The 20,900-nt window shown below is 36.1% G+C and overlaps 1 protein-coding gene across 1 annotated transcript in view; it reads right to left on the bottom strand.

The window, feature by feature from the left end:
• Window positions 1-407: 407 nt before the first annotated feature.
• cdh12b (cadherin 12b) overlaps window positions 408-20,900 on the bottom strand; it is a 144,073-nt gene continuing 123,580 nt past the window's right edge. The window contains exons 9-12 of the mRNA XM_082151890.1: window positions 18,599-18,720; window positions 15,532-15,649; window positions 11,485-11,736; window positions 408-1,763 (exon numbers count right to left, since the gene is read on the bottom strand). Coding sequence (XP_082008016.1) covers window positions 1,240-1,763; window positions 11,485-11,736; window positions 15,532-15,649; window positions 18,599-18,720 — 1,016 coding nt within the window. The 3' untranslated portion in view covers window positions 408-1,239. The remainder of the gene's footprint in view (window positions 1,764-11,484; window positions 11,737-15,531; window positions 15,650-18,598; window positions 18,721-20,900) is intronic.

The following is a 20,900-nucleotide window of genomic DNA, read 5'->3' as shown; positions in this document are numbered from 1 at the left end:
TGATAAAGTTTCTCTATTCTAATACTTGAATATCTATGGACTCATCATGGTTGTATTGCACAGAGACTGATGTGCTAACAGTGATATGGTATGTGTGTGTGTGTGTGTGTGTGTGTGTGTGTGTGTGTGTGTGTGTGTGTGTGTGTGTGCGCCTTGTATGCAGCCTTCTTTCATTGATTGGCAGTGTGTGATTCAAGAAATCTCCTTCCAACTCAGCGGACACCATGATAAGATCAAAGAGTATATTTGATAACCCATCTCATTTTCAGCAGTCTCTCTCGGCTCTGTCTGTTATATCACCATATCTCAAGCACAATCAGACCTATAGTTTGGAATTTAGAAATTCAGGAATTGGGGACAAGTTGTTGTCTTTTGGATCTTTGGATTCTACACAAACCCAGAACAGGTTTAAGCAATTGAATTATTTTTATTTATTTTTTTTCTCCAAGTGGTGTTTATTTAAGAAAACTGTGTTTATTACAGGACTCAACTGTAATAGCTCATGTTTAGCCCTAAAGTAGATTTTTTTACAACAAGTACAAGTCTATACAAGTTCCTCTTGGGACTACAAAGTCCATGTCCTCGTGAGGAGAAAATAATTATGAAAATCCTTGTGTCTTCAAAAAAATAAGAAATTCATATTCGATTTGAAATCATGATAAATAGATAAATACATAACAAAACGTTACAACCCGTCTCAACAGCCTCACAAATAAATAAATAGAATCATAAATAACATTCAACAAACATCTTTGGCCAAATGAGGCCCGTGTACACAACTCCTCCTCAAAACTCCCTCCAACGAAGCTTCGGTTAGGGACGCCACTCATCCTTAAGAAGGGTGACAAAACAAAGCTAAACCGTAAAAAGAACAACCAACTCCATTGAGGCACTTTTTAAGGATGTCAGAAAAACTTTGCAAAGTTAGTGTTAAAACTATGTGTTTTTTTTATTTTTTCCTTTATTTTTTCCTTTATTTATTTTTTTTTTTGTGAGAAAATCAAAGCTGATTAAATACGACCAAAAAACCTCCAACATTCATTTACAGATAACCCGACGGCTGCATTTTATTCTGGCTTCCTTTATCCTCTCTTGTTTTGAGTGCGAAATCAAGGCAAACTAAAAAGTTCAATATACAAAATAATACAATGAAATCTTGTAAAAAGAAAAGTCCGAGTTAAACACACATCTACGTTTGTTTCAAAGCAAAGAAAAAAAAACAAAGAAAAAAAAAAAACATCAGTGTTTGTTTTCAGTGGCGGTGCTGGATGTTACGTCTGATTGGCTCTCTGATCGTTCTCCGAATATCCCTGCGAGGGTTTTGAAGCGAGGCCCCCACTCGTTGAGGTAATCGTAGTCCTCCTCTGTTTCACCCTTTACAGACTCTATAGAGCTTAAACTCTCGGCCACAGAGCCCTCGCCCTCGTAGGCGTATGTGGCCAGCGAGTCGTATGGTGGGGCGGAAGTGTCACCATCGTGCTCTTGCAGCCGCTGACTGATGAAGTTGCTGATGTCAGCGCTGTTCTGAGAGGCTATTGGCCGCTGTGGACACAAACCCAACTCTGGCTTAACGTCTCGGCGAAACAGATTTTCCTTGATGACTTTGGGGTTGCGGAGGGTGCCCATGTCGAAGGCATGCGTGTCCTCCTCGCCTCCTCCTTCATCGTCGTAATGGATGACGTTGTCACGGATGTCCTCTTTGGATGTCATGAGAGTCTCTTTCTTCTTCTGTCGCCGAACCCCCACGTAGAGTACCACGATCACTGCAGGAAACACACAAGCAGAACGCAAATGAAAATACATCACCAGGAGGCTTTCAGAATGTGATACAACAAGGTCTCTAAATATAAAAAAATATATAAATAATATACAATTTGACTGTCAGGTTTGAGGTCAACTATCTATCTATACTGCATAAAACCATCTTTTTTTATCTTATACTGTTTTTTTATACTTGAATATAAATTAAAAAAAGATACAGATACAATTTTATACTTCTGCATATATATATTTTTTTTTTTTTATAGATAAACATAGTTTATAATTACATACAGTTTTTATACATTTTTAAAAGTTTTTCCTTCCTGGAATCAAAATAGGAAATATGTCAACAGGATTTCAGCAACTCCTTCTGGGAGCTATTTTGTATATTTTATTTTTGGCATATATTCAACAAGGTGCAGGTCCATACTGATATGATAGCATCATGCAGTTGCTCCAGATTTGTCTGCCATTCACCTCTGACCTCTGGCATCAACAAGGCATTTTCGCCCACAGAACTGCAGTTTGCTGGATTTTCTCTTTTAAGGGCCATTCTCTGTAAACCCTAGAGATGGTTGTGTGTGAAAATCCCAGTAGATCCGCAGTTTCTGAAATTCTCAAGACCAGCTACTTGAGACCAGCCCTTCTGGCACCAACAACCATGGCACATGTGATTGGCTGATTAGATAGTTGGCCAGTGAGTGTGTGTATATATAGTGTATATATGTACACACTCACTGTGTAACTCCTGTATGTAACCCCTACAGTCCTACTCGCCCAGCAATGAGCGGGACTCAAATGGTGTCTCCAATATGGAAGGCAGGAGTGCTAACAAGGACACTAAAGACCACAGTCTCTAACATGAGTCGCTAGCGCGCCTCTTGAGATCAGGTGAGTGAGGTTTACCTGAACTGGCCTCCGTTACACTCACACCCACGGCACCAATGCAACCCCCTCTGATCCTACTCGCCCCGCTCCAATGCGGGACGCAACCCGGCATGGCAGGCATGGGAGGCAGGCACGCTAACAAAGACCGCAGTCTCTAGCGTCTGTCTAAAATACCTCCCAGAAGGAGTTGCTGTGCTGATTTTATTTAATTTAATTTTTCTGAATTTGAATAATGAAAATAAAAATTAAATATTATTATTTATTGAATAAGCATCTCACAAATACGGTCATATTAGCAACATTTCGGCAAAATGTTTTGTGGGCAAAAAAGGTACATTGACTATTGTCCATAGTGTATAGTGATCTACAGAGCACAGTTCACTCTGAACTCACTTTCAAACCAAGCGGCTTTCTGTACGTCAGTGCAGTGAATCCACATGACCAACATGACCAAGGACCCTATCATACACCTGGTGCAATGCAGTGCCAGGCGCGACGCGAGTGTTTTTTTTGCTAGTTTCAGCCTGACGCAGTTATCATTTTCACGTCCTGCGCCACATTGTTTAAGGCGAGACACGGCAGGCAAAAACATCGATTTTTCATGCAGTGGTCAGTTTTGAGATTTTGGGCTAGTTTACTCCTTCAATATGTGTTCTTTCAAGCTGTTATAAAGAAAACGTTATAAATAAACATTAAGATGTTTATTTTATTACATGTTGTTTACTTGCGGCAGTAAGTTTCTCCCGAATTTACCAAGAAGTTAGCATTCCAACGGGACATGCCGAGTTCCGTCTGTTCACTGAAGTCTGTCATGACTGGTATCGTTGTAAAGCTCTGAGTCTCCTGCACAACGCTTGTAACCCAAATATGGGCATTTCCTTTCTATCAGTAACCAATCGTGAATGTCCAAAGGGGGATTTAAAGCTAATGACATTTTTTTTTTTGGTCATTCTCCAGTACCAACATCTCAGCCTATGTTGCACCTATGTACACCAAACTTTCCAGCTATACACTTAGCAGTATTCTGAAGATATTTTCAGAGGGATTTGTTAATAAATCATACCAGGCCTGATTTATGTGGCATTTAAAAAAAAAAAATATGGTGAAAATCGATTTATTTAAGGATATAGACAGTATATTTAGATTTCCTAGGTAATGGAAGCATATATCCTGAAATCCCTCTGATTTTTTTTTTGTTTTTTTGTTTTTTTACATCTTCTGCGAGTGCAACTGGCTTTTAAAGGGAATGAGAAATTACACTCTGATTGGTTTATTGCTCGTTACACCCAAAACACACCCATTACTCATTACAGTTTTTCTCAGTCGCTTTGGTGCATTTCTCACATCACTATTTACATTTGCACAACAGTTAGTTCAACCTCCACAACATTTAGTCATTTGTGCACATCATAGTAGCAGTTTCTCATTCCTTCTAACAAATTGCAAATGCTTTTGGACATGCATCAATTGCTTTCATACAACTCTCTGCTGTTTTATAACATTATCATTTGCTTATGTCATGTCAGTCAAAATGAACTATACATGTGAATGCTGAATAGTCATTCCATATAAAACTAATAGTTCTCATTTCATTGCTTGAGTCATTACATACAAAAATTTTGAACTTGTTGTCAAAATCTGTCAAGCAAATTTTACAAAAAAAAAAAATTAATATTTTTTTTCCTGAAAATGTCCCATAGACAGTATGTCTATACCAGATCGAGAGGAACGTCTGAATGTGCATGAATGATTACAGTACTATGTATGTTGTATGTTCAGTTCCAATATGTACTGCAACATTGTTTCCAGTTGTGCACAGCTCTATCCAAAGGGAGTTTATGTTTGTTGTAAATAAGGGTGTATTTTTTTTCTTTTGCACAATGCTGTGAACAAATTAGTATTGCATAGAGCATATGCAGTAAAAATGTGAAACATACATATTCAGTGTCTTGTACTCAGTTACCTCACTAAATACAGTAATGTGTAACTTTACTGTATTTTTCAAATGGCTGTGCAAATAGTATATAGTGCTGTCTTGAGCATTTTCAGCTAGTGTCACCAAGATCTGACTTTTTTGCACTGGAAAACATTTACAGAGTAAACTGTCATAATGAAAACATGACAAAGCCATTTGACTATCTTGTTCATAAACAATGGTGTCAAGACTTTTCATCTTGATGACACTGACACTTTCATTGATATGAATACTTGCTTTTGAGGAATGAGCTATCCATTTTGAGCAAGTGACACGCTTTTGCAGGTTATCAACTAGGTTTTGCAGTTTGTACTAATTGTTTGGAGAACTGCATTAACTGTTGTGCAAATGTAAATAGTGATGTGAGAAATGCACCAAAGCGACTGAGAAAAACTGTAAGAGAATAGGGACAACCCTTTTAGACCATGCGCGCCGATTTTTCCTGTCGTCAAACTAGCCAAAGTGAATTCAGACACGCCCTAAGTGCACTAGCTTGCGCCGTGCACTTACGAGCATGCGTTTAGATCGTTAAAATAGGGCCCCAAATCTGCAAGGGCGACTACGACCTTGGGTAAAATTCCCAATCACATGGATTCCCACTTGATTTTGTGTTAAATTGACGAACAGCTGTAAATGTGTCTGCATCTTTAGAAAAATATGCACAAATCAGTAAATAAAATCAGAAAATAATGATATCAAACATTTGAGTGACTTAGCTCATGCGTATTTGTTTTCAGGCTAGGTCAAGCCAATATGTATGTGACAAGAAAAAAAAAGAAAAAAAACCCAGCCGTTTAGCTCATAATAATTAGAAGGCGAGTCTTCTGTTCCTATAGCCACCGTATTGAGTGTTGTGATTTCTCCCATTTCTACGGGTGACTCAAATCGTTCTCGTTTTGCTGTCTGTACAATCAGGGAGTGAGGCAGGCAGAGGCCAGTGGAAACACTCACTCATTTAATCAAGGCGACAACCCCCTCATTTGTCAGAGTTTTCCATGATTGGCAAACAGCTCCTGACTGCAGTCATCATTTAAAGACGGAATGAAAGCTGCAGCAGTAATGTGTGCCCTCCATCTGATGGACTCTCTCACCTATCATGTGTGACTATTTCAGAACCCAATTCCTCTCGCTTTATTATTCATTTTATATTGACTGGCCACAGACGATCCTCAACTAGATAGACAGAACAAGATGATAGATAGATAGATAGATAGATAGATAGATAGATAGATAGATAGATAGATAGATAGATAGATAGATAGATAGATAGATAGATAGATAGATAGATAGATAGATAGATAGATAGATAGATGGAACAGAGCAATGATCACGACATGCTGAATCTCACACTGTGCTGTAATGGAGAACTGGAGTATTTCATATATGTTCAGGAGGTTTCTAAGTACATAAGTTAACACCTGTACTATGTTTATTAGTATGCAGCAAATTAGTGGAAATTGCTATAAAACAAATAACAAGGTTGTTTATATATAATCAAACAATAGATCAGTGTCTGTGAGATGACAGCGCCCCCAAGTGACAGATATTTGCATTGTAATTCTCAACCATTGTCAGACATGTAGCCTATTTTCTGAGTCAATGTTTGTGATTTGACTGGCATATGCAGGAGATAGGTTAGAGATTGATAAGCCCTCGTCCTCGGTACGCTGATCTCTTGCTCGGTCTGCCGTGACTGCATCCGTGGAGTGGGAAATGGGTCAGTCTGACAAATGAAGCACCGATAATGGCTTATCTCCAGCTCGACAATGTGTTCTCTTTCTGCGCTGTCTGTGATCCTGGCTGGCACCTTTAGCAAGGACGCAGTGATGCTGAGAGGTGCTTGCCAGTATCTGTGAGACAGGTCAGTCTTTAGAGCGCTGCAGCAGTCTCTTAAATACAAGCTGTCACGTAACTGTTTTTCTAAGTGGTGTGAAGATCAGCTTAATGAAATGATGACAGAAGGTCATTCTACAACTGGAAATGGTGTATATAGTGGGAACAATTAAGGCAAAACACGGCAGGCAAAAACATAGTTTTTTTTTCACAGGTCAATTTTGAGATTTTGGGTAATTTGTCTTCAGTAACATGTGTTCTTTCCGACTTGTGCTGAAAAAAAGTCCAAAATACACATTTAGGTCTTTATTTTACTACACTTTGTCTGTTTGAGTGTGCAGATTTCGCCTAAATTCATCAAAAGTTGGTGTTCTAAATCATCCCGCTGCTCCGCGATCGCTGTGTCTGGTGCACCGTCATCACACACCGTTAGAAAGCTCTCTCTCTCCTTTTCAATGCTGTCGGATCCAAATATGGTAATTTCCTGTCTATCAGCAACAAATCATGAAAGTAAAACAGGTGATTTAACTCGAAATGCGTAATCTCATTGGCTGATGCCAATTTCTGACAACGTGATTCGTTCAGAATCGTCACGTGACGCGCTCTGACATTTCCGGTTCTCAATCGACCAAGTGTTTACATGTTCTCTCGATAAACCACCTCTTTCAATCCGATCGAAATTATTTGTAATAGAGCTGACACTTTGAGTTTGTAATGGGTTATGTTATGAAATATCTGTAGTGACTGGCTGCATGATATCGCCGTATTTTTACAGCCATGCGAGGCACAAATTAAAGCTTGGCGGGCCGCATGAGGCTTGCGAGCCGCGCAATGAGTAACCCCGACATAGTGTGTCGATGCGTTACGAACAAGCTGTAACATTTTGAACACATCTAAATGTAAGTCAAAAAGACACATCACATTTCAAAGCACTTCAAACCCACGAGCCAAATCCTGAAAACAGTCCCCTCAGTCAGCTGATGGTGAAGCTAACCAACCAGGCTCCCTTCAGCACTGGTTCAAAACAATATATCAATATTTAGAACATTGGAGAAAGCAAACAAAGTAGACTAAATTGTTATTTGACAGAATATCTGCACACTGTCAGAGAACAAGAGACGGATCCTGACTAAATACAGGCTCAGTGACCACCAACTGGGTCAGACAGAGATGCACTTCCTAGAAAAAATATCTACACTAAGTGATTTACACCTTGGACAAATAGCCAAAAGAATAAAACTTCCCAAAGTTGAATCTGCCTGAGGGACTGTGATATACCGGTATTTCGTTTTTCCATTCCACCTGTGTGATGGACTGTTGATGTGTTGTTTTGGATGTTATGATCAGTGATGGATGAAGCAATAATGAGTTTTGGATGTTAAACAGTGTGATACATGGATTTTACTTGGACCTAAAGCATATTTTGTCTGTAATTCATGGCTTTCAATAGGAATTAGTGGAATTTTGCCATAAAAATCTTTAAAGGCCGTTTTCTCAAAATGAGTTTTTTCTCACACACTTTCTCATGACATTTTATGCCTAAAAATAGGGCGGAAATCAATTTTTTAAGGCTATTGGCAGTATTTTCTGATTTACAGGGTAACAAACGGATATATTCATTATCCCCTCTGGTAATGTCTTTTCATTGAATATATCAACAAAATGCAAAAATAATTTTGAACCTTGTTTTTTTCAATGGTCAGATTTGTCACTTCAAAATATATGCAAATTAATGCATATTTAATTAGATATAGCCTCATTAGCATATTTAAAAATAAAATTACAGAAAACTTGCAATGCATTTTTTTCTCCTATTCATGTGAGTAATCAACTGGTAAAGTTTGATGGTGATATCTGTAAGTTAACAATTTTACCCTATTCACCTGTAGTGTCTCGCCCTAAAAGGATAAGACTTGTATGCATTTCTTTTTTTCCTGTGGAACACAAAATAACATATCTTGAAAAATGTTGGTAACCAAATGGATCGGTTCCCGTTTGACCTCTATTGTATGATTAAAAATTACAACGAAAATCAATGGAAACCAAAAGTGGATACCAACATTCTTCAAGTAAATGATTTTTTTTCATTTTTGGGTTTACTATCACTTTAAAGAGAGATTTGTGATGTCAGCTGAAAAGGAAAGCCATTTGTGGAGCAAGTTATTACAAAACAACCATTTTCCTCTTATACAAGCAATACGATTTGCATTAAGAATATTTTGATGTCATGTTGACTTTAATATGGTCAATGTCAAAAATAACTAATAAACTTTTTCTTCGACAATGTCGCCTTCTGTTAATACAATGCAGTCCAGTTTTCTTTCAACCATAATGGCTAATGCAGGAAGGCCTAAATTGTGTTTGAGGTCTCGTCAGACCCTTTTCTTTTGTGATTCAACTTAATTTGCTCTACTTTGAAAAAGAAAAGCAAAAAAAAGAAAAGGCTTGTGTCCTTTGTAGGTGTACTGTGGAGGGATAAAGACAGGAAATGAGTTGAAATTTGATGGAGACAGAGGAGTTAAAAGCATGAATGCTGAAATAGCAGAGAGGAGAATGGGAATGATAGTGACATCTAAACAAATCAAAACGTTAGAGCCCATCAACAGGAAGAGCGTGCGCTCGCTGGTGCGACCACTGCTTCTCGTAAATACTACTGTGTTTTGTGCACATTCTTTTTTGACAGACATCGATGTATTGATATTTAAATGATGGATCGTAAAGTAATAATTATTTATTTCTTAGCCGGCAAGTATTCAGTGAGGTGATTGATGCCCATGAGTGTGTTATGTCGATGCTTTTAGTTGTAATATTCCAACCAATAGCCAGATTACGTTTTTGACGGACGTGATAACATGCGTAAGTGCACTATGTTTGCTTTCTGGGTAATTATAAAACGTGCTTGAGGCGTTTCGAAATGCTTTCTGTGTTATTCATTAAACTTATTTTACGGATTGAAGTATATTGCGTGGCATAAATAAATGATGTTACTCAAGAGACAGACATGTTTGGCTTGTCAAAAATGTAACGTTCAGCTATTGCAAATTCGTTAACTTTTGAAAATCAAGTTTTTTTTTTTTTTACCCATGGAAATCCAGATCCTGTTGTAAATAATAGTGAAAAATCACTTTTCCATTATTACCCCTTAGCAGATTTTGACTAGATAATACTGTTCAAGAGTTTCGGGTAGTACGTTTTTTTAAAGCAATTGATACTTTTATTCAACAAGGATGCATTTGACTGATCAAATGTTACAGTAAAGACGGTTATAATTTCACAACTTATCGCTATTTCAAATAAATTCTGATCTTTTGGACTTTATATTCATCAAATAATCATGAAAACTGCATTCTCAGGTGGCATAGTAACTGAAGAGATCTATCTATCTATCTATCTATCTATCTATCTATCTATCTATCTATCTATCTATCTATCTATCTATCTATCTATCTATATATATCTATATATCTATCTATATATCTATCTGAATATAGATGATCTCAGTTCTACTTCATTTCCCACGTTCCACTGCATTTTGCACACAGCTGGAAGTTCAATCCTGACCTTGCAGTCTGTGCTGATGACAAAACTTATATCATGCAGACTGTCCACGTTCTGGTCCAGCTCGCAGATAGTCTGTGTGTTGTAATTTTCCTGAAGTATAGACTTAAGTGTCAGTCCGGTGGACATACACATCATTTCTGGCTGAAAGGCTACAGTGAGATCTATGTCTGAGGTTCATTCCAGGACAGCCGAGTGCTAACCTCATTTTGTTGAGCACGCTCTTACTTAATGACCAGCCAGCCCACACAAATTACCATGGAAACGAGGCCATAAAAGTCTCCACTTCATTCCTCACCCCTCCACCCCAACACCCCGCACATCCCGTATGCAAATGAAGTGGGTTTATAACTCCTGAGATTTCCCCAGTCTTGACCTCAGGGGTTAAGTTAACATAGAGAGTAATTCAGCCTGCATGCGATCTGATGTTAATGACACTCAGAGATTTAGGGCTTTCACTATGACATTGATGGGCGAAGACAAGAAAAAAAGGGAGTCCAAGAAGCGCCTAAAGCCAGCTGAAAGAAGTCTTCATGAAATCAAAATGAAAATATACTTTTTAAAGTGCATGATTGATTAATGTTATTTCAAACAAAGACGTAACAAACAACAACTTCACATCATAATCACTTTCCTTTTTCGACTGATGTAACACTTTCTCAAATCTCCCCTCCAACTGCTTCATTCTTGCATTTATTGCAGATATTTCATATTACAGAAATAAAATCATTTGTGAATGTGCTTCATGGCTAAGTTCAAGGTAAGTGTGTAATGTTAAAACCACTATCATCACAAAATGATATTGTAAAAATAATGCTGTTTGGAATACTACATTACTCAGTATATAGAGTAGTATGTATACTGTGCACAGTATGCAGATTTTCTGTATGACCTAGAGTACTCCATCTGCCAAAATGATCTTCCATTTGGGTGACTGATAAACTGGAAGAATCCATTTCTGGGCTCATTTTTTTTTTATCCTACACTCAAATATTCTTTGCACCAAATTGGATTCAAATTGCAAAATGATTTTCAAAATGATAACTGAATGCCAAAGTCATGTGACAGACACAGTAAAGTCATGTGAAAGCAATGTGGCATATTAGATTTATTGTCAATTAATGCGTTCACCTATTTTTTTATTAGTAGGCTGTATACAGTATATACTGTACAGTATTTATAACATGTAAGCTAGAGTTCCATTCCAAAAGAATAAAATAAAAATAAAAATAGATAATGACTGTTTTTATTTGTTTATTGATTTGGAAATATTGTGATTAAGAAGTCCTGGTGCTATGATGGACACTATCACAGTTCCTTTAGTTATCTTTCAAAATAAGGTCCTGGCAGCTTTTGCTTTGCAGTATGCATTGTCACTCCTATTGAGCTGGGATTACATCTGGTAAATGGAGTATGGACAGGCAGTCTCTCTCTCTGTCAAACGCTCTGATGGATGGATGTTTTCTTACCCAGCAGTATGACGATGCACACCAGAATAGCGATCAGGGCTCCGGTACTGAGGCCCACAGGGAGGAAAATGGCTTCAGCGCTGCATGTTAATAAAGATCCCTCGGTGTCACAGCCACAGACGCGGATGGTGAGGGTACTGGTACTGCTCAAGGTCTGGAGGCCGCCGTCCTCAATCACCACTGGAAGGTGGTAGATCTCCTGAGACCACCTTTTAAAACCACTACGCAGGGCCACGACCCCAGCAGTGTTATCTAGGTAAAAAACAAAAAAACAAAACAAAAAAACAGACATTTTAAAAATTGTCTTGACAAAATATTATTTTTGCATTTTTATCGAAGGACAAATAATGGATTTTTTTTGTAATATTAATATTATTATTTTATTTGGAATATATATATATATATATATATATATATATATTAATATTAATATTTTAATTATTTTAGATATAATTATTCAATATTATATTCATAAATAATATTTATTAAATATATTTTAATATGATTTAAAAGTATATATATATATATATATATACTTTTAAATCATATTAAAATATATTTAATAAATATTTATGAATATAATATTGAATAATTATATCTAAAATAATTAAAATATTAATATTAATATATATATATATATATATATATATATATATATATATATATATATATATATATATATATATATATATATATATATATATATATATATATATATATATATTAGGGGTGGGAATCGATTAAAAAAAATTAACTAATTAATTGCACAATTTCTGTAATTAATTGCAATTAATTGCGTTTCCCCCAAGCTTGTAATCATCAATATTTAAAGGAATAGTTCACTTTAAAATGAAAATTCTGTCATCATATACTCACCCTCATGTTGTTTCAAACCTGTATGAATTTATTTCTTCTGCTGAACAGAAAGGAATATATTTAGAAGAATGTCAGTAACCAGACAGTTTCTGGTACCATTGACTTCCATAGTATATATTTTTCCTAAAGACAGTGGGACCCAGAAACTGTCTGGTTACTGACATTCTTCTAAATATCTTCCTTTGTGTTCAGTAGAAGAAAGAAATTCATACAGGTTTGAAAACAACATGAGGGTGAGTATGATGACAGAATTTTCATTTTAAAGTGAACTATTCCTTTTAACTTAGAATCACCTAATTAAACAACACAGGGGGGAAAATGAACAGAAAATAGCCCTATATTAAAATATAATCAATTTAACAGATTTTTTATTTTATTTATTTTTTTAACTAATTATCAAAATAAAATATAGTCCTACTATTATTAGCAGAGCATGTGATCAAAGCAGGTCATAATTTTACTATTGTTGCCCAGCATGGCTATACCAGCTCAGCAAACAGAAGTCTACTGAGAAATTTCACGTTATTTGAGCGGACTTTACTTTTCCAGTGCTCGGTACATGATTGAAGCGTTTGGGCCGTTAACGACAGAGCCGCCGACACACACACACACACACATACACGGAACTGAGAGCGCGCCGCTGGGCCGTTAACGACAGAGCGCGCTGACACACACACACACACACACACACACGCGGAGCGGAAAAGACCCGCTCATGAAAGCTGCGCGAGAATGAAACCTGATCGCCGAACATGGAGGGGCGGGAGGGCATATTACGGTCTTTTCAATAGCAGCCGCAACAGGAAATCATAAAAAAAATAAAAAAATAAAATAAAATAAAAAAGTGCTGCGTTAATTGCGTTATTTTTTTTTTACGCGTTAAACATTTCAAATTAATCGCAAAGATTAACGCGTTAATTCCCCCAACCCTAATATATATATATATATATATATATATATATATATATATATATATATATATATATTATATTCCAAATAAAATAATAATATTAATATTACAAAAAAAATCCATTATTTGTCCTTCGATAAAAATGCAAAAATAATATTTTGTCAAGACAATTTTGTCCAAAAAATATTATTTCTATTAGGCTCAGAAAGCGACAAGGGGAGCAAAAATTACCAAGATTACTTTACCTACACATTTTCCTTTTTATCAAGCTTAATAATAACCCCTAAACACAGAAAACCGCAAATTGAATGTGCTCATGAACACACAGCTATTGATTGTTTGGTGATTTTGTTAACAGATATAGCTGTTATTGTATATGCTGGAAGTATGCTCATTATAAAGGATTGTTATTGATTTACCATAACCGCTGCATCCTTCATCCAGATGATTTTGTGCATCACAAAAAGCTCTCTTGCATGATTTTTCATAGTGAACAATCTATTCAGTGTTTAGTGTGCTATGCAGTCTAGTTCAACAGGGATATCACACTACAGCCGAGTGCCGAATCCCCCTCAGGCGTCTAAATAAAATGCTTTATCTCTTTGAGGAGAATGTTTGAGCCTGAACATTCATCTGCAATGATTTCAAGAGGTAGGGAAGCTCTTTCACAATCTACCTTCTGGTGACCTACTGTAACATTGCTGGTCAACTGAGATTTATAACTTCCTGAAGGTTTCTCCATCTCTCTGACTCAGTTCCAAACCCTTCCAACAGAATCGGACATTTTCATGCTTCTAATCTGATGGATGTGGGAAACAAAATGCACAGATCGTTTTAAATGGTGCTTTTTAAAAGAGATAAGGCTACTTCTAATGCTGAATAAAAATATTTATAATCATTTATAACATTTCCCTTGACAGCTGCCATTTTAAATGGCATGTTTTACATGTCATACATCTTTTACAATTACAGTGTTATCTATCATTGACATCATTAAACTTGAATAGGTAAATTTGCACTCAATATAGACACAACTAAATCTATTAGAATTTAACAAAATATTTAATTACAAAAATATGTCTGTGCTATAAGGGACTTATATGTGAATCGGTGAATATTTTTTTTGCCATGAACAGTCTGTACAAATTGATTCATTTAGGTGAATCAGACTTCTCTGCACTAGTAGATTCATATGACAACAGATTCAAAAGACAGAGACACAGCATTGATTATGTATAGGACAGCATTATTTTCTTGTGATGATAGCACAGCTATGATCTCTAAAAAATGTGATTCTATGTCACAAAACTAAACAGAATTGTGTTTTTCACAAGATATTTTTTCCTTGTAGCAACACCCATGCTCCAGTCATAAAGGTTAAATGGCAATAAACAATGTCGCTGTTTGTGTTTTATAAAATCAGTGCGGTTTAGTTGGTGTTTTAATGTTCAGATAAATGACATGTTGTCAAAAGACATCGCCAGCATCCTGGTGGCTGTAAGTTGCTGGTTATGAACTCTGATCAGCCCACCTGACCTTGTCTCTGTGACTTTATGCTGACTGCATTTTCTTGACGGGTGGGCATTTTCAAGAAAATCTTGCATGTTACAGGTAGACCCTTTTCACTTTTTTTTCTGAACTGCCCGCAGCGGAAACTGTCACCTTGTCCCAGTAAATCACATCTTAAGTGTGCAGTCATGCCTAAAGTGAGGACAGCCATTTCATAAGGCCAAAAATAGTGAGCGTAGTGGAAGAATAGCACGTCAGCTGCGTTATAATAAACAATTATATAAAACACAGTTTCATGATTTTTCTTGAATTAAATATTTTTTAACCTAAAGATTGCATGCACAAAGAGAAATTTTTAGGATATATATATATATGTGTGTGTGTGTGTGTGTGTGTGTGTGTGTGTGTGTGTGTGTGTGTGTGTGTGTGGTGTGATACTAAAAATGAAAATTGAATGACACAAGCTTGTGCTTAAAAGAAAAAGCCCAAACTAATGGTTAATAACAGATGCTAAAATTAAATAAAAAGTACATTTATTAATTTGTTTGGCGATTTAATAATTAATAGATTTTTTATTGTATTAACAATTTAAGTATGTACTTAATTATTTATTTAAAAAATGCAACACTTATTTATTGATATCATTTTGAGTAATTTGGCCCTCCATACACTTATACATAAATCTATAATTGTAATTTATTTATTTTTTATTTTTTATTTTTTTATAATAACAAAATAACAGCCATACTCACTCCCAAAGTCTCTGATGGTGAAGTTTTTGGTCTTCACTCCCTCTTGAGGAGATTTGAAGGAAAATCTTTGTCCGGCTTGAGGGAGATCCTGGTCAGTTGCACTGATGACCTGAACCACCTGTGACACAAAGTTAATCGAAAGATTATTAATCAGGGTTTAAGAACTGATCATAAACGGTCTCTGATGGCACATTTTATCACTGCTGGACACCCAGAATGTGGCAAAAATGTAAAAACTAAAGTAATCATTGCATAACTTATCTCTTGTTTAAAGTCACCATGCAATCAAAATGTACAATGATTGTTTTTAATTAAATGATTTATATGTGCACATCATCATATATATATATATATATATATATATATATATATATATATATATATATATATATATATATATATATATATATATATATATTAGTGGTGGGCCGTTGTCGCCGTTAACGTGCTGCGTTAACGCGAGACTCTTATCGCGCGATAAAAAAAATATCGCCGTTAATCTATTCTCCAAGTTGGGTTGGGAGATGGCTCTATACTACACAAGCTATGATGACGCAATCTACCCGCGGCCGCGAGGTAAACCCGGCTGCAACGCATATTCGTCGTCATCTTAAGTAAACACGGCTGAAAGTGAAAGCTGGTGAAAAAGATCGGTGCAACATCCATTATTTGGACTTGGTTCGGGTTTAAGCCGTCAGACGAGCAGCAGCAAACTATATACAGAGTGTGTGGGGAAACAGTTCGGTAAGTTAACATACGACTAATCCGTTCGACCACCTCAAATTCAAAATGAAACATGATATCACTGAATACCAGCGCGCGCGTATTATTCCCATTCCAATATATCTTAGTGGTGTAGCACATAATCTCGATTTTAAGAATCGTTGTTGTGTTTCTTTTTAACTGAAAAGACATCAGTTAGACAATATTCTAATTTTAAATTTGGGGTTTCATAAGCTCCAGGCCATAATAAACATTAGACCTACTTAAGTCTCTGCAGCTAGTGTACTTAAATTTTATTTATCTGCAAAATGATGTTGTATACTTACAGTTTTGCACAATATATGTTCTCAAAACTACATACACCCTTTAAAAAATAAATACATTTAGCAGTTGTTTAGCATGGGTCTGTGTAATCTGTTCTGAAATGGCTTTATTATAATATACTGTATATCGTTATCGCAAGAGGCTGCAATGTATATCACAATATAGATTTTAGGCCATATCGCCCATCCCTAATTGATAGCCTATAGTAGTTGATAATAACATAGGCCTACCTAATGTTGCCTACGGACGGTAACAGTACAGTAGTAACCTTTTACAGTCTATGAGTAGAACAGCTTTCTCAAGCAGTTTGTGATGCATTTTGGAAACAGGAGATGAGCCCCTGGTCTAATGCGCCACCTGGCTTGAGAAACCCGTTCTCAAAGACTTACTTTTATAGTCATTATTTGGGTAGCACACATATTCTGAATGCCTTCGGCAGAATTCAAATGAGCCATTTTAATCTAGATTAATTTCAAAATTAATCTAGATTAATCTAGATAAAAAAAATTAATCTATGCCCACCTCTAATATATATATATATATATATATATATATATTCATGTGCCCTCATAATCTTTAATCAAATTAACCCCTTCCTCTTTTAGCAACATCTCTTCTCTGATAGGGTAGGGCGGGGCAAAGTGTCACTCACATGAGATCCACCAATAGCAGCAAACCACAAACATCCAACAACCAATCAATTCCCCATGGACAAAAACAAGCCCTGCCCTACATTCTTCTCATTCGAGAAATAGTTTCACTCAGATATGTCACAATAGGGAATAAAAGATGAATACAAATTCTGTTTAAATGTTTTATGGTGAATATTGAATGTTCTAATGATTTATGTGTCATTAGTGAACACAGGCAAATAAACTCTTGGGCAGTTATATTAAACTTTATTAAATATACATTATTAAAATTTAAATTAATATCTTCAGGTATTTATGGACAAACTGTAGTCATAAATAAACATTATCTGAAACCATGGGGGTGTTTTAAAAGACAGAGAGAGTAGAAAACTCATTTTCCATAATTAATGGAGATACATATACAGCCACATAATATACTTTATAAGAAAAACAACCCAATTTACAGTGCTTTATGTATATGAAGCAATTAAACTCGCAACATTAAATGAAGCATAATTAAAAAACTAGTCACAAGCGGATGAATGTACGCATCAGCCGGAAACATGTGCTCAATAATAATGTTTAAAACACTGCTCCTGTGGTTTTTCTTCTCGATTCTGCTTCTAAAACCAATTAGTCTGCTTTCACATCCAGTGATCATGAAACACTGTGCACTAACATCGCAAGCAGATCGATCTTCTGTGGCTAGCAGACATCCGTACCGCCCACCCTCCCGCTGGCATCACCTGCTGTAGAGCTGTCACAGGCACCACAGGTGCATGCTGGGTAGGACGATTACCACAGCTCTAATGCATCACTTACCCACCAGGCTCTTCCTGTCCAAAGTATCAATGAACATAGTTCTGGCCAGAAGCGTCATACATATTCAAACTAAGAAAAGGAGAATTTTTAATAGATCAAGTTTTTTTTTTTAAACCACTACTGGAGGCAGGAATGAGAAAATAAAATAAAATATATTGTATACAATTACTCATAATTAGGTTTTTAGAAAGGTTTTCCTGTTCACTCTGAGATTCAGTGGTTATAGAGGGTAAGATACAGTATTAGGAAATACATGGGCACACACACACACACACACACACACACACACACACACACACACACACACACACACACACACACACACACACACACACACACACACACACACACACACACACACACACACACACACACACACACACACACACACACACACACACACAGTACCTGGCTAGAACAGGGAATATACTGCACTTTCTGGAATTAATGAGAGTGTCAGAGTCTGGAGTCTGTCATACATCATCTTAAATGGCTCATTAGACCAGAATTGGTTTTCGACATGCAAACATACACACATGCACACATAACCATTTATATGCACTCACCTGCCCGACTTTGGCGCTCTCACACACAAAGGTCTCGTAAGGCATGGCCAGCTCTGGTGGAAACTCATTAATGTCCAGCACATGAACTGTGACGGCCACTCTACTGGTCAGCACTGGGTTATCTACACAAACAACACACACGTAAGATATTATGACAAACAGCGCCCTGTGAACTTTGCTTTACTCATTACATACGTTACAATGCACACGTTTACAGTCGTTCTTCAGTTAGGGGGACTTTTCTGTTCCTCCCAAAATAAGCATTCCAATATCTACACCATGATACATTTATATTAGCTTTATTAGATAAAATAAGCTTTGAATGGTGAAAATTTGGGTACTCTTCAGTAAGATTTTTTTTTTAAACCAAAATGTTAAAATCATCAAAAGTTGACAGTGAAGACATTTCTAACGTCACAAAAGATAAAAAAAAAAAAAAATGCTGTTCTTTTACACATTTGATTCATCCAGTAATCCTAAAACTATAATTTCTTAACATTGATAATAATAATGTTTTTTTGAGCAGCAAATCATCATATTAGAATGATTTCTGAAGGATCATGTGACACAGAAGACTGGAGTAATGATGCTGAAAATTCAGCTTTGCGTCACAAGAATAAATGACACTTTTAAATATATTCAAGAGTTAATGTAAATTGTAGTAATATTTAACAACATTACTGTTTTACTGTGTTTTTGATCAAATTAATGCAGAAGACTTCTTCGAAAAACATAAAAAAAAAAAATCAAAAAAAAAAAAAAAAAAATAAAAAAATCGAACCAACCCCTAACATTTGAACGGTAGTACAGTTTGAAGAAATTACTTTTTTGAAAAGATTTTAAGTACCCAAACAGAGTGTTTGAAACAGAATCACCTATACATTTTATAACTGCAGGTATGATGGATTCAGAACCGCTTTGTATTTGGATTGGATCACATTAAAAACTCCACACTTCCTTCACTAAAATCATACATAGACGGCATATCACATGAGCTTTCTACTGAGGAACCAACAGGTCTGAAAATATAATTTACAGGCATAAAAAAAGAGCTGCACACTGTACTAAAGATTTGAAAATTATGTTCTAAACCAAACTACTATACTGCCACCATGTGGTTTTACATCAATAATTTAAAGGGTTTTTAAATAATATTCCTAAACTGTCTATTCTATTCTATTCTATTCTATTCTATTCTATTCTATTCTATTCATAAAACTACACAAAAATATGTATTTTATCATTTTTTTAACTGAATAACATGGTTAATAAAATAGCACAGAAGATAATCCAAGAAGTTTGTAGCTGACACACAAGGTCATTGGTGTCCTCTCTGGCACAGCTGTTGATGTTCGAACACGTCTTGCTGATATTGTTTGAGCGGGCAGTGTGTGGAGGTGAACATCAGTGCGGAATAAACTTTTATAGATCAGATTCGTGAGATGGGCTCAGCATGTCTGAGGAGAAGGTGAGAAGGCTTAGAACGAGGGATCTGAACTCATCCCTCCCAGGGGTCCCGTATAAAGCCAAGACCCGTGGCCGACCTTGATGAAGATGAGCAATCTTCCTGGAGAGAAAGAGAGTGAGGGAATGTGTGTGTGTGTGTGTGTGTGTGTGTGTGTGCGCAGCTGTTTGTTACTTCAGCTTCAGGGACTCCAGGGTGTCTGATGTCCAGTAAAAAATAAAAATAAAAATAAAATAATACTGTTTGCTACAATTTATCTGAGATCTGACACATCATAATTATCCAGGCCTTGTGCTTCTGCCCCAAATGTCCTGCAGAAAATTACTTGTTGTGTAGCCAATACTGGAGTTTTGAAAGAGATTAAAAAAAAAGAAAGAAAGAAAAAAAGTTTTGGCTAACTAAATGTTGAATGCTAAATTTGAACCCTGCTAGTATTTAATATGTTCATACATGGCAGCACATTATAATTTTCTAACTTAACTTTAAGACATTTCTATTTGTCATTGTAAATCTTTACATTATCTATGGACAATATCAATAGTATCTTGAAAATAATTTAACAATTCAGGGTGTGAACTTTGACCCATAATTGTATATGACTGTCTTTTAAGTGTGTGTGTGTGTGTGTGTGTGTGTGTGAGTGTGTGTGTGTGTGTGTGTGTGTGTGTGTGTGTGTGTGTGTGTGTGTGTGTGTGTGTTTCATGCTGATGAAAATGGTGAGGTTGCTCTGGAAAATGTACAACTATATTCTATAGGCTTTACGCCGAACGCCGTGTGAACAAACACAGATATCAATCTCAATATGCGATGGACATCGGTTATGCTTATCTTTTAGAC

This window comes from Leuciscus leuciscus (genome assembly GCF_965113295.1).
Source record: "Leuciscus leuciscus genome assembly, chromosome: 21".
NCBI classification, from domain to species: Eukaryota; Metazoa; Chordata; class Actinopteri; order Cypriniformes; family Leuciscidae; genus Leuciscus; species Leuciscus leuciscus.
Note: the sequence above shows the minus strand (reverse complement) of the source record. Positions and strands in the feature narration are given on the sequence as shown.